Below are 15,370 nucleotides of genomic sequence, written 5' to 3'. Positions count from 1 at the left end.
GGCTGAAAAAGCCTTGATGGCCCTGTCTCAGGGGCAAGATGAGGCTGAAATATACTGCCAAAAATTTCGTAAGTGGTCTGTGCTTACTCAGTGGAATGAGTGCGCCCTGGCGGCGAATTTCAGAGAGGGTCTCTCTGATGCCATTAAGGATGTTATGGTGGGGTTCCCTGTGCCTACAGGTCTGAATGAGTCCATGACAATGGCCATTCAGATTGATCGGCGTTTGCGGGAGCGCAAACCTGTGCACCATTTGGCGGTGTCTACTGAGAAGGCGCCAGAGATTATGCAATGTGATAGAATTCTGTCCAGAAGCGAACGACAGAATTTTAGGCAAAAAAATGGGTTGTGCTTCTATTGTGGTGATTCAACTCATGTTATATCAGCATGCTCTAAACGTACTAAGAAGGTTGATAAGTCTGTTTCAATTGGCACTTTACAGTCTAAGTTTATTCTATCTGTGACCCTGATTTTCTCTTTATCGTCTATTACCGCGGACGCCTATGTCGACTCTGGCGCCGCTTTGAGTCTTATGGATTGGTCCTTTGCCAAACGCTGTGGGTTTAGTTTAGAGCCTCTGGAAGTTCCTATACCTCTGAAGGGTATTGACTCCACGCCATTGGCTAGTAACAAACCACAATACTGGACACAAGTAAATATGCGTATTAATCCGGATCACCAGGAGATTATTCGCTTCCTTGTGTTGTATAATCTACATGATGTGTTGGTGCTTGGATTGCCATGGCTGCAATCTCATAACCCAGTCCTCGACTGGAAAGCAATGTCTGTGTTAAGCTGGGGATGTCAGGGGACTCATGGGGACGTACCTTTGGTTTCCATTTCGTCATCTATTCCCTCTGAGATTCCGGAATTTTTATCTGATTATCGTGACGTTTTTGAGGAGCCTAAACTTGGTTCACTACCTCCACACAGAGATTGCGATTGTACTATAGATCTGATTCCGGGCAGTAAGTTTCCAAAGGGTCGTTTATTTAATCTATCTGTGCCTGAACATGCTGCTATGCGGGAATATATTAAGGAGTCCTTGGAAAAGGGACATATTCGTCCTTCGTCATCTCCCTTAGGAGCCGTTTTTTTCTTTGTATCTAAAAAAGATGGCTCTTTGAGGCCGTGTATTGATTATCGGCTTTTGAATAAAATCACGGTTAAATATCAGTATCCTTTGCCACTGCTTACTGATTTGTTTGCTCGAATAAAGGGGGCCAAGTGGTTCTCTAAGATTGATCTTCGTGGGGCGTATAATTTAGTGCGAATTAAGCAGGGGGATGAGTGGAAAACCGCATTTAATACGCCTGAGGGCCATTTTGAGTATTTAGTAATGCCTTTTGGTCTTTCAAATGCCCCTTCAGTCTTTCAGTCTTTTATGCATGACATTTTCCGTGAATATTTGGATAAATTTATGATTGTGTATCTGGATGATATTTTGATTTTTTCGGATGACTGGGACTCTCATGTCCAACAGGTCAGGAGGGTTTTTCAGGTTTTGCGCTCTAATTCCTTGTGTGTAAAGGGTTCTAAGTGTGTTTTTGGGGTTCAAAAGATTTCGTTTTTGGGGTACATTTTTTCCCCCTCTTCCATTGAGATGGACCCTGTCAAGGTTCAGGCTATTTGTGATTGGACGCAACCCTCTTCTCTTAAGAGCCTTCAGAAGTTTTTGGGCTTTGCTAATTTTTATCGTCGATTTATAACTGGTTTTTCTGATGTTGCTAAGCCGTTGACTGATTTGACTAAGAAGGGTGCGGATGTTGCTGATTGGTCCCCTGCTGCTGTGGAGGCCTTTCGGGAGCTTAAGCGCCGCTTTTCTTCCGCCCCTGTATTGCGTCAGCCTGATGTTACTCTTCCTTTTCAGGTTGAGGTCGACGCTTCAGAAATCGGAGCTGGGGCGGTTTTGTCGCAGAAAAGTTCCGACTGCTCCGTGATGAGACCTTGCGCGTTCTTTTCTCGTAAGTTTTCGCCCGCTGAGCGAAATTATGATATTGGTAATCGGGAGCTCTTGGCTATGAAGTGGGCTTTTGAGGAGTGGCGTCATTGGCTTGAGGGGGCTAGACATCAGGTGGTGGTATTGACCGACCACAAGAATTTGATTTATCTTGAGTCTGCCAGGCGCCTGAATCCTAGACAGGCGCGCTGGTCGTTATTTTTCTCTCCTTTTAATTTTGTGGTTTCTTACCTACCGGGTTCTAAAAATGTGAAGGCAGATGCCCTTTCTAGGAGTTTTGAGCCTGATTCCCCTGGTAATTCTGAACCTACAGGTATCCTTAAGGATGGAGTGATATTATCTGCTGTTTCCCCAGACTTGCGACGGGTCTTGCAGGAGTTTCAGGCGGATAGACCTGATCGTTGCCCGCCTGGTAGACTGTTTGTTCCGGATGATTGGACCAGTAGAGTCATCTTGGAGGTCCATTCTTCTGCGTTGGCTGGTCATCCTGGAATCTTTGGTACCAGGGATTTGGTGGCTAGGTCCTTCTGGTGGCCTTCCCTGTCGCGAGATGTGCGAGGTTTTGTGCAGTCTTGTGATGTTTGTGCTCGGGCCAAGCCTTGTTGTTCTCGGGCTAGTGGATTGTTGTTATCTTTGCCTATTCCGAAGAGGCCTTGGACTCACATCTCCATGGATTTTATTTCTGATCTCCCTGTTTCTCAGAAGATGTCTGTCATCTGGGTGGTGTGTGACCGTTTCTCTAAGATGGTCCATTTGGTCCCCTTGCCTAAATTGCCTTCCTCATCCGAGCTGGTTCCTCTGTTTTTTCAAAATGTGGTTCGCTTGCATGGTATTCCGGAGAATATCGTTTCTGACAGGGGAACTCAATTCGTGTCTAGATTTTGGCGAGCATTCTGTGCTAGGATGGGCATTGATTTGTCTTTTTCGTCTGCTTTCCATCCTCAGACTAATGGCCAGACCGAGCGAACTAATCAGACCTTGGAGACTTATTTGAGGTGTTTTGTGTCTGCGGATCAGGATGATTGGGTTGCCTTTTTGCCCTTGGCGGAGTTTGCCCTCAATAATCGGGCTAGTTCTGCCACCTTGGTTTCTCCTTTCTTCAGTAATTCGGGGTTTCATCCTCGTTTCTCTTCCGGTCAGGTGGAGTCTTCGGATTGTCCTGGAGTGGATGCTGTGGTGGAGAGGTTGCATCAGATTTGGGGGCATGTGGTGGACAATTTGAAGTTGTCCCAGGAGAAGACTCAGCAGTTTGCCAACCGCCGTCGTCGTGTTGGTCCTCGTCTTTGTGTTGGGGACTTGGTGTGGTTGTCTTCTCGCTTTGTCCCTATGAAGGTTTCTTCTCCTAAGTTTAAGCCTCGGTTCATCGGCCCGTACAAGATATTGGAGATTCTTAACCCTGTGTCCTTTCGTTTGGACCTCCCTGCATCTTTTTCTATTCATAATGTCTTCCATCGGTCATTGTTGCGCAGGTATGAGGTACCGGTTGTGCCTTCCGTTGAGCCTCCTGCTCCGGTGTTGGTTGAGGGTGAGTTGGAGTACGTTGTCGAGAAGATCTTGGACTCCCGTGTTTCCAGACGGAGACTTCAGTATCTGGTCAAGTGGAAGGGCTACGGTCAGGAGGATAATTCTTGGGTGACAGCCTCTGATGTTCATGCCTCCGATTTGGTCCGTGCCTTTCATAGGGCTCATCCTGATCGCCCTGGTGGTTCTGGTGAGGGTTCGGTGCCCCCTCCTTGAGGGGGGGGTACTGTTGTGAATTTGGTTTCTGGGCTCCCCCGGTGGTCACTGGTGGTACTGAACTTGTGTGCTTCATCTCCTCTGTTCACCTGTTTCCATCAGGATGTGGGAGTTTTCTATTTAACCTTGCTCCTCTGTCATTTCTATGCCGGCCAACAATGTTACCAGAAGCCTTTCTGTTGCATGTTCCTGCTCCTAGACTACTATCAGCTAAGTTGGACTTTTAGTCCTAAGTTTGTTTTGCATTTTTGTTCCAGTTCTCTGTGATTGAATATTTCTGAGGCTGGAAGCTCTTGTGATCTGAAATTGCCACTCTGGTGTCATGAGTTGATATTAGAGTCTTAAAGTAATTTCAGGATGGTGTTTTGAAAGGGGTTTTTCAGCTGACTGTGTAGTTCCCTTTTCTGTCTTCCTACTATCTAGTTAGCGGACCTCAATTTGCTAAACCTATTTTCATACTTCGTATGTCAATTTCCTCTGAAATCACCGACAATATATGTGGGGGCTACTGTCTGCCTTTTGGGGAAAATATCTCTAGAGGTAAGTCAGGTCTGTATTTTCCTCTGCTAGGGTCAGTCAGTCCTCCGGCTGGCGCTGGGCGTCTAGGGATAAAACGTAGGCACGCTACCCGGCCACTGTTAGTTGTGCGGTAGGTTTAGCTCACAGTCAGCTCGAGTTCCCATCTTCCAAGAGCTAGTCCTTTTGTATGCTTTACTACGTTCTCTTGCCATTGAGAACCACGACACTTACCATACTTCAGCCCCTGCAAAAAACGTAAAATAATAAACCGTATACTACCTGTCCGCCGTAGTCCAAATAATAATGAGTGTCCCACGACGACCTCCCCTATAGAACAGAGACATCGGGTGATGTCACTGCTCTGTAGGACCCTCAGTGACTCACTGACAGGAGGCAATGGCTCCTGAAGTGCATCCCTGAGAGGTTACTATAGTTCACTGGTCTCACTTTATGGCAGAAAGCTGCGTGGGAACTTTCTCATACAGCATGCCATAAAGTGAGACTAGGGACTATTTTCTCACAGGGGCGTAGGAATACATTGTGGGAAATACATTGTGGAAGGATACCTTCCTCCCCTCATTGTCTTCCTGGAGCCCCTGGAGAGTGGTTGCATCAGCAGATGCTCCTGCTCTCCACAGGAGATCGTCGTGGGACACTCGTTTTAATTGGATTTCTGCGGATCAGGGAGTATATTGGTTGTTTATAATTTTAATATTTTTTATGACACTGGCTTCGGGGATCAAAGTGACAAGTGATGGTGAGTATGTAATCTATGTTATATGTACTGTATGTCTGTATGTATGTACTGTATGTCTGTATGTACTGTATGCGCATGTCGTCGCATGTCGCATGCAGTCGCATGGCGCATGTCGTCGCATGGCGCATGTTCGTGTATGTACTGTATATGTGTGGTTTTTTTTTTGTTTTTTTTTTTTTTACATTCAACACATTAGCCGGATGATGGGACTACTACTGTCCCATCATTGGCTAATGTGTCACTGACTGTCACTGTAGCAGGCAGAGCACGATGGGACTTGTAGTCCCATCGGACAATGCCTGCACACAGAGAGACACACACACACACACACCAAAGACCACCCCACCCCCCGCAGCAGACCCAGCACATACTGGCAGCAGAGCCCCGGCGCCGGCCCCCACCCCCACATGCCGGCGCAGAGCCCCGGCGCCGTACCTACATACCGGCGCTGGCACGCAGAGCACCGGCGCCGGCCCCCACCCCCACATGCCGGCGCAGAGCCCCGGCGCCGTACCTACATACCGGCGCTGGCACGCAGAGCACCGGCGCCGGCCCCCACCCCCACATGCCGGCGCAGAGCCCCGGCGCCGTACCTACATACCGGCGCTGGCACGCAGAGCACCGGCCCCCACATGCCGGCGCAGAGCCCCGGCGCCGTACCTACATACCGGCGCTGGCACGCAGAGCACCGGCGCCGGACCCCACCCCCACATGCCGGCGCAGAGCCCCGGCGCCGTACCTACATACCGGCGCTGGCACGCAGAGCACCGGCCCCCACCCCCACATGCCGGCGCAGAGCCCCGGCGCCGTACCTACATACCGGCGCTGGCACGCAGAGCACCGGCCCCCACCCCCACATGCCGGCGCAGAGCCCCGGCGCCGTACCTACATACCGGCGCTGGCACGCAGAGCACCGGCACGTACATACAGACCTCAGTGCCCGCACCTTCATCATCACTGCCTAGCCCTGCCCGCCCCCAGCACAGCCCCGCAGGCAGCCACCAGCCCCGCCCACAGCCCAGTCACTCTTGATGAGTGACTGCTCTGACTGTGCGGCTGGGACACACCTGCTGCTGACGTCACGTCAATTTCCAGAGTCTGGAAATTGACGTGACGTCGGCGGAAATAAGCGGCGGCTGCAGCCTGGGGGTCACGTGACCCGGACTCAGCCGCCGCTACAGCGCCGCTCACAGGCAAAAACGGCAACAAAAGGTATTTGCACAATTCATCAGGGGCCCCGGGGGGATACATTGGGGGGTTAATTGAAAGTAGTGGACAACCCCTTTAACCGGATCCATTTCTATAGATGAGGGAGAAAAAATGAAGCCCAAAAAAGAAATCTTCTGTACTCCAAAGAGGCACTTAGACCCCTTCACAAACAAAGCATTATCACGAAGGATCTGAAATACCATCCTGACTTGTTTCACATGAGACTCCCAATCATCTGAAAAAATCAAAATATCATCCAAATATACAATCATGAATTTATCAAGATAATTCCGAAATATATCATGCATGAAGGACTGAAACACAGATGGAGCATTAGAGAGTCCGAATGGCATCACAAGGTATTCAAAATGGCCTTCGGGAGTATTAAACGCAGTTTTCCATTCGTCACCCTGCTTAATACGAACCAGATTATATGCCCCTCGAAGGTCAATCTTAGTAAACCAACTAGCCCCCTTAATCCTAGCAAACAGATCAGAGAGCAAAGGCAAAGGGTATTGAAATTTGACCGTGATCTTATTCAAGAGGCGATAATCAATACAGGGTCTCAAGGAGCCATCCTTCTTAGCAACAAAAAAAACAACTGCTCCCAACGGTGAAGAAGATGGCCGAATATGCCCCTTCTCCAAAGACTCCTTAACATAACTCCGCATGGCGGCATGTTCAGGCACAGACAGGTTGAAAAGTCGGCCCTTAGGGAACTTACAGCCTGGAATCAAGTCAATCGCACAATCACAGTCCCTATGCGGTGGAAGGGAACTGGACTTGGGCTCATTGAATACATCCTGAAAATCAGACAAAAACTGAGGAATTTCAGAAGAGGAGGAAGAGGAAATTGACATCAAAGGAACGTCACCATGAACCCCCTGACAACCCCAACTAGTCACAGACATAGATTTCCAATCCAACACCAGATTATGTACCTGTAACCATGGAAACCCCAGCACAATAGCATCATGCAAATCATGCAACACCAGAAAACGGCAATCTTCCTGATGGGCTGGCGCCATGCACATGGTCAGCTGTGTCCAAAACTGGGGTTTATTTTTAGCCAACGGTGTAGCATCAATGCCCCTCAAAGGAATAGGACTCTGCAAAGGCTGCAAGGGGAAACCACAACATCTGGCAAATTCTAAGTCCATTAAGTTTAGAGCGGCGCCTGAATCCACAAATGCCATGACAGAAAATGACGATAATGAGCAGATCAGGGTCACAGATAACAGAAATTTAGGTTGTACAGTACTGATGGTAACGGAACTAGCGATTCTCTTAGTACGCTTAGGGCAATCAGAAATAACATGAGCAGAATCGCCGCAGTAAAAACACAACCTATTCTGACGTCTGAATCCCTGCCGTTCTGCTCTAGACAGAATCCTATCACACTGCATAGGCTCAGGACTGTGCTCGGAAGACAACGCCATAGTGTGCACAACTCTGCGCTCGCGCAAGCGCCGATCAATCTGAATGGCCAGAGACATAGAATCACTCAGACCAGCAGGCGTGGGGAAGCCCACCATAACATCTTTAACGGATTCAGAAAGACCCTTTCTGAAAATTGCCGCCAAGGCATCCTCATTCCATTTAGTCAACACAGACCATTTTCTAAACTTCTGGCAATATGATTCTGCCGCTTCTTGACCCTGAGACAGGGCCAACAAGGTCTTCTCAGCATGATCCACAGAATTAGGTTCATCATACAATAACCCTAGCACTTGAAAAAAGGTGTCTACATTAAGCAAAGCAGGATTCCCAGATTCCAGGGAAAATGCCCAATCCTGGGGGTCACCACGCAGCAGAGATATAACAATTTTAACCTGCTGGATGGAATCACCAGAGGAACGGGGTTTCAGAGCATAAAAAAGTTTACAGTTATTTTTAAAGCTCAAAAATTTGGACCTGTCCCCAAAAAACAAATCAGGAGTTGGAATTCTAGGCTCTAAAACCGGAGTCTGAACGATATAATCGGAAATACCCTGTACTCTAGCAGCAAGTTGATCCACACGAGAAGCCAATCCCTGAACATCCATATCAGCGCCAAACTCCTGAGCCACCCAGAGGTAAAGAGGGAAAAAAAAACACAACAGACTACAGAAAAAAAATGGCTCAGCACTTTCCTTCCCTTCTTCTGAGATGCGGTTAACTCATTGTTGGCCAGTTGTACTGTTATGATCTGGTGGCCTAGGAGCTCATGAGACGTACTCTGGAGAAGGTGGTACCTGTACTGACCGCAGACCCTGAACTTAACACCGCAACTAGAAGTAGCCGTGGAACGTACCTAGCGCTCCCTAGACATCTCGACACAGCCGGAGGACTAATTACCCCTAGAGATAGAAAAGGGAAAACTATCTTGCCTCAGAGAAAATCCCCAAAGGATAGACAGCCCCCCACAAATATTGACTGTGAGAGGAAAGGGAAAAAACATACACAGACTGAAATCAGGATTTAGCAAGGAGGCCACTTCTAGCTAAATAGAAAGGATAGGACAGAGTACTATGCGGTCAGTATTAAAACACTAGAAAAATATCCACCACAGAAAATACAAAATCTCCACATCTAACTAAAGATATGGAGGGTATATCTGCATCTCCAGAGATACCAGCTTGGCTAAACAAATCCTTATACAGACCAAGCTGGACAAGACAAAAACATGGAAAAGAACTGAACAATAAGGCCACAGCATGTGGACTGCAAAAACCAAGCCAGAACTTATCTTTGTTGAAATGAACAGCAAAGAAGGAGAGACCAGGCAGGGATGTGAATCCTCCAGGAACAATGGACAACTGGCCCTGACTAAAGGGTCAAGCAAGACTAAATAGCCCAGTCAGATTTGCAAAAAGTGGACACACCTGATGAATGCTGTGATCCAGAGACAGCAGCGCTACCACTTATAACCACCAGAGGGAGCCCAAGAGCAGAATTCACAACAAGACCCCAATATATATAGAGAGAGCAGAAACCCCCATATATAGAGAGCAGAGACCCCCAATATATATAGAGAGCAGAGACCCCCCATATATAGAGAGCAGAGACCCCCCATATATAGAGAACAGACACCCCCATATATAGAGAGCAGAGACCCCCCATATATATAGAGAGCAGAGACCCCCATATATAGATAGCAGAGACCCCCCATATATAGAGAGCAGAGACCCCAATATATATAGAGAGAGCAGAGACCCCCATATATAGAGAGCAGAGACCCCCAATATATAGAGAGCAGAGACCCCCATATATAGAGAGCAGAGACCCCCAATATATAGAGAGAGCAGAGACCCCCATATATAGAGAGCAGAGACCCCCAATATATATAGAGAGCAGAGACCCCCATATATAGAGAGCAGAGACCCCCATATATAGAGAGCAGAGACCCCCCTTATATAGCGAGCAGAGACCCCCTTATATAGAGAGCAGAGGCCACATATATAGAAAAAGCAGAGACCCCCATATTGAGAGAGCAGAGACCCCCCATATAAAGAGAGCAGAGACCCCCAATATATATAGAGCAGAGACCCCACATATATAGAGAGCAGAGACCCCCCATATATAGAGAGCAGAGACCCCATATAGAGAGCAGAGACCCCCCATATATAGAGAGAGCAGAGACCCCCCATATATAGAAAGAGCAGAGACCCCCCCCCCATATACAGTACAGAGCAAAAGGTTGGACACACTTTTGGGGTCTCTGCTCTCTCTATATATGGGGGTCTCTGCTCTATATATGGGGGGTCTCTGCTCTCTATATGGGGGGTCTGTGCTCTATATATATGGGGTCTCTGCTCTCTATATATGGGGGTCTGTGCTCTATATATGGGGGTCTCTGCTCTCTATATATGGTGGGGTCTCTGCTCTCTATATATGGTGGGGTCTCTGCTCTCTATATATGGTGGGGTCTCTGCTCTCTATATATGGGGGGTCTCTGCTCTCTATATATGGTGGGGTCTCTGCTCTCTATATATGGGGGGGTCTCTGCTCTCTATATATGGGGGTCTCTGCTCTCTATATATGGTGGGGTCTCTGCTCTCTATATATGGGGGTCTCTGCTGTCTCTATATATGGGGGGTCTCTGCTCTCTATATATGGGGGTTCTCTGCTTTCTGTATATATGGGGTCTCTGCTCTCTATATATGGTGGGGTCTCTGCTCTCTATATATGGGGGTCTCTGCTCTCTCTCTATATATATGGGGGGTCTCTGCTCTCTATATATGGGGGTTCTCTGCTTTCTGTATATATGGGGGGTCTCTGCTCTCTATATATGGGGGTCTCTGCTGTCTCTCTATGGTGGGGTCTCTGCTCTCTATATCTGGGGGTCTCTGCTCTCTATATATATGGGGGGTTTCTGCTCTCTCTATATATGGGGGTTCTCTGCTCTCTATATATGGGGGGGTCTCTGCTCTCTATATATGGGGGGTCTCTGCTCTCTATATATGGGGGGGTCTCTGCTCTCTATATATGGGGGGTCTCTGCTCTCTATATGGGGGGTCTCTGCTCTCTATATATGGAGGTCTCTGCTCTCTACAGTCATGGCCGAAAGTATTGACACCCCTGCAATTCTGTCAGATAATACTCAGTTTCTTCCTGAAAATGATTGCAAACACAAATTCTTTGTTATTATTATCTTCATTGGTCATAAATGAAAAAACACAAAAAGAATTGTCCTAAAGCCAAATTGGATATAATTCCACACCAAACATAAAAAGGGGGTGGACAAAAGTATTGGCACTGTTCGAAAAATCCTGTGATGCTTCTCTAATTAGTGTAATTAACAGCCCCTGTAACTTCCCTGTGGCACCTAAGGGTGAGTGTCCACGGTAAGTAAACGCAGCGTCCAGATGTTCCAGCATAGTGGAGGGGATTTTTTGAAATCCCGTGTCCACTATGCGTGGAAACCCGCACGCGGCGGGCCTGCGACTCCGGACATGCTGCGCGTCTTTTCAGATCGCAGCATGTCCGTGCTACCTGCGGCGACACTGCTTCGCCGCAGGTAATATCACAGGGCCCTATGGCGAGGGGTGCGATGATCCCGGATGTGTACTGTACACATCCGGCATCATCGCGTCCCAGAAAGGGCGCGGGGCTTCGCCGCTCCGGCGATACCGCCGGCCATCCTGACCGTGGACACGCAGCCTAACAGGTGTTGGCAATAACTAAATCACACTTGCAGCCAGTTGACATGGATTAAAGTTGACTCAACCTCTGTCCTGTGTCCTTGTGTGCACCACATTGAGCATGGAGAAAAGAAAGAAGACCAAAGAACTGTCTGAGGACTTGAGAAACCAAATTGTGAGGAAGCATGAGCAATCTCAAGGCTACAAGTCCATCTCCAAAGACCTGAATGTTCCGGTGTCTACCGTGCGCAGTGTCATCAAGAAGTTTAAAGCCCATGGCACTGTGGCTAACCTCCCTAGATGTGGACAGAAAAGAAAAATTGACAAGAGATTTCAACGCAAGATTGTGCGGATGTTGGATAAAGAACCTCGACTAACATCCAAACAAGTTCAAGCTGCCCTGCAGTCCGAGGGTACAACAGTGTCAACCCGTACTATCCGTCGGTGTCTGAATGAAAAGGGACTGTATGGTAGGAGACCCAGGAAGACCCCACTTCTTACCCCGAGACATAAAAAAGCCAGGCTGGAGTTTGCCAAAACTTAACTGAAAAAGCCTAAAACGTTTTGGAAGAATGTTCTCTGGTCAGATGAGACAAAAGTAGAGCTTTTTGGGCAAAGGCATCAACATAGAGTTTACAGGAGAAAAAAAAGAGGCATTCAAAGAAAAGAACATGGTCCCTACAGTCAAACATGGCGGAGGTTCCCTGATGTTTTGGGGTTGCTTTGCTGTCTCTGGCACTGTACTGCTTGACCGTGTGCATGGCATTATGAAGTCTGAAGACTACCAACAAATTTTGCAGCATAGTGTAGGGCCCAGTGTGAGAAAGCTGGGTCTCCCTCAGAGGTCATGGGTCTTCCAGCAGGACAATGACCCAAAACACACTTCAAAAAGCACTAGAAAAAGGTTTGAGAGAAAGCACTGGAGACTTCTAAGGTGGCCAGCAATGAGTCCAGACCTGAATCCCATAGAACACCTGTGGAGAGATCTAACAATGGCAGTTTGGAGAAGGCACCCTTCAAATATCAGGGACCTGGAGCAGTTTGCCAAAGAAGAATGGTCTAAAATTCCAGCAGAGCATTGTAAGAAACTCATTGATGGTTACCGGAAGCGGTTGGTCGCAGTTATTTTGGCTAAAGGTTGTGCAACCACGTATTAGGCTGAGGGTGTCAATACTTTTGTCTGGCCCATTTTTGGAGTTTTGTGTGAAATGATCAATGTTTTGCTTTTTGCTTCATTCTCTTTTGTGTTTTCTCATTTAAGACAAATTAAATGATGATAATAACAACAAAGAATTTGTGTTTGCAATCATTGTCAGGAAGAAACTGAGTATTATCTGACAGAATTGCAGGGGTGTGAATACTTTTGGCCATGGCTGTATATATGGGAGTCTCTGCTCTCTCTATATATATGGGGTCTCTGCACTCTCTATATATTGGGGGTCTCTGCTCTCTATATATGGGGGGTCTCTGCTCTCTCTATATATTGGGGGTCTCTGCTCTCTATATATGGGGGGTCTCTGCACTCTCTATATATATGGGGTCTCTGCACTCTCTATATATTGGGGGTCTCTGCTCTCTATATATGGGGGGTCTCTGCACTCTCTATATATTGGGGGTCTCTGCTCTCTATATATGGGGGGTCTCTGCACTCTCTATATATATGGGGTCTCTGCACTCTCTATATATATGGGGTCTCTGCTCTCTATATATGGGGGGTCTCTGCACTCTCTATATATATGGGGTCTCTGCACTCTCTATATATATGGGGTCTCTGCACTCTATATATATGGGGGGTCTCTGCTCTCTATATATGGGGGGTCTCTGCTCTCTATATATATGGGGTCTCTGCACTCTCTATATATATGGGGTCTCTGCACTCTATATATGGGGGGTCTCTGCTCTCTCTATATATATATGGGGTCTCTGCACTCTATATATGGGGGGTCTCTGCTCTCTATATATGGGGGGTCTCTGCTCTCTCTTTATATATGGGGTCTCTGCACTCTCTCTATATATGGGGTCTCTGCACTCTCTATATGGGGGGTCTCTGCTCTCTCTATATATATGGGGTCTCTGCTCTCTCTATATATATGGGGTCTCTGCACTCTATATATGGGGGGTCTCTGCTCTCTATATATATGGGGGGTCTCTGCTCTCTATATATGGGGGGTCTCTGCTCTCTATATATGGGGTCTCTGCACTCTCTATATGGGGGGTCTCTGCTCTCTCTATATATATGGGGTCTCTGCTCTCTCTATATATATGGGGTCTCTGCACTCTCTATATATTGGGGGTCTCTGCTCTCTATATATGGGGGGTCTCTGCTCTCTCTCTATATATATATATGGGGTCTCTGCACTCTATATATGGGGGGTCTCTGCTCTCTATATATGGGGGGGTCTCTGCTCTCTATATATGGGGGGTCTCTGCTCTCTCTATATATATATATATATGGGGGGTCTCTGCTCTCTATATATGGGGGGTCTCTGCTCTCTCTCTCTATATATATGGGGTCTCTGCACTCTCTATATATATGGGGGGTCTCTGCTCTCTATATATGGGGGGGTCTCTGCTCTCTATATATGGGGGGGTCTCTGCTCTCTATATATGGGGGGTCTCTGCTCTCTATATATGGGGGGTCTCTGCTCTCTCTCTATATATGGGGTCTCTGCACTCTATATATATGGGGGGTCTCTGCTCTCTATATATGGGGGGTCTCTGCTCTCTATATATGGGGGGGTCTCTGCTCTCTATATATGGGGGGTCTCTGCTCTCTATATATGGGGGTCTCTGCTCTCTCTATATATGGGGGGTCTCTGCTCTCTATATATGGGGGGGTCTCTGCTCTCTATATATATGGGGGGTCTCTGCTCTCTATATATGGGGGGGTCTCTGCTCTCTATATATATGGGGGGTCTCTGCTCTCTATATATATGGGGGGGTCTCTGCTCTCTATATATGGGGGGGTCTCTGCTCTCTATATATGGGGGGTCTCTGCTCTCTATATATGGGGGGGTCTCTGCTCTCTATATATATGGGGGGGTCTCTGCTCTCTATATATATGGGGGGTCTCTGCTCTCTCTATATATGGGGGGTCTCTGCTCTCTATATATGGGGGGGTCTCTGCTCTCTATATATATGGGGGGTCTCTGCTCTCTATATATGGGGGGGTCTCTGCTCTCTATATATGGGGGTCTCTGCTCTCTATATATGGGGGGTCTCTGCTCTCTCTATATATGGGGGGTCTCTGCTCTCTATATATGGGGGGGTCTCTGCTCTCTATATATATGGGGGGTCTCTGCTCTCTATATATGGGGGGTCTCTGCTCTCTATATATGGGGGGGTCTCTGCTCTCTATATATGGGGGGGTCTCTGCTCTCTCTATATATGGGGGGTCTCTGCTCTCTCTATATATGGGGGGTCTCTGCTCTCTATATATGGGGGGGTCTCTGCTCTCTATATATATGGGGGGTCTCTGCTCTCTATATATGGGGGTCTCTGCTCTCTATATATGGGGGGTCTCTGCTCTCTATATATGGGGGGTCTCTGCTCTCTATATATGGGGGGTCTCTGAAGTCTGGTGACGTCACTGTAGACATTTATGTGTAGTCTCCTTTAATAACACGTAGGAGAAGCTTGTCAGTGAGGTCCGCTCGCTATAGCGCTCTGTCCCGACCCCCATACACCCGGCGCTGCCCCTCCGGTACCTCACCTGCCCCGCTGCCTCCATTCTGCCCCCTGGAGGCGTCAGTCAGGGTAGAGGCGACATCCAAGTCGGCTAAAGGACCTCTGTGACGTCATGGCCAGGTGACCGGAAGGGGCGGAGCCTCCTCCTCCTCCATAGCGCGGAGCAGACAGGAGGAAGCTGTGGAGGACATGGCGGCGGGAGAGTGGGCAGGAGATGTGGGGGTATTCTCCATAGTCACAGGTCAGGCGAGGGGGATCTGCCTGGGGAGAAGGGGGTGATGGTGCTTCCATGGGGCTGCATGCTCGGGGGTCTGCCTGGGGAGAAGGGGGTGATGGTGCTTCCATGGGACTGCATGCTCGGGGTCTGCCTGGGGAGAAGGG

General features: G+C 48.1%; 1 protein-coding gene across 2 annotated transcripts in view; it reads right to left on the bottom strand.

Moving 5' to 3' along the window:
* LOC143781259 (uncharacterized) overlaps positions 1 to 15,135 on the bottom strand; it is a 91,576-nt gene extending 76,441 nt beyond the window's left edge. Inside the window, exon 1 of one of the 2 annotated variants that reach the window (XM_077267756.1) lies at positions 15,015 to 15,135. In XM_077267756.1, the coding sequence (XP_077123871.1) occupies positions 15,015 to 15,032 (18 nt within the window). In that variant the 5' untranslated portion in view covers positions 15,033 to 15,135. The remainder of the gene's footprint in view (positions 1 to 15,014) is intronic. The other variant, XM_077267755.1, reaches the window with a different exon arrangement.
* Positions 15,136 to 15,370: the final 235 nt, after the last annotated feature.

Source organism: Ranitomeya variabilis, chromosome 6 (genome assembly GCF_051348905.1).
Source record: "Ranitomeya variabilis isolate aRanVar5 chromosome 6, aRanVar5.hap1, whole genome shotgun sequence".
NCBI classification, from domain to species: domain Eukaryota; kingdom Metazoa; phylum Chordata; class Amphibia; order Anura; family Dendrobatidae; genus Ranitomeya; species Ranitomeya variabilis.
Note: the sequence above shows the minus strand (reverse complement) of the source record. Positions and strands in the feature narration are given on the sequence as shown.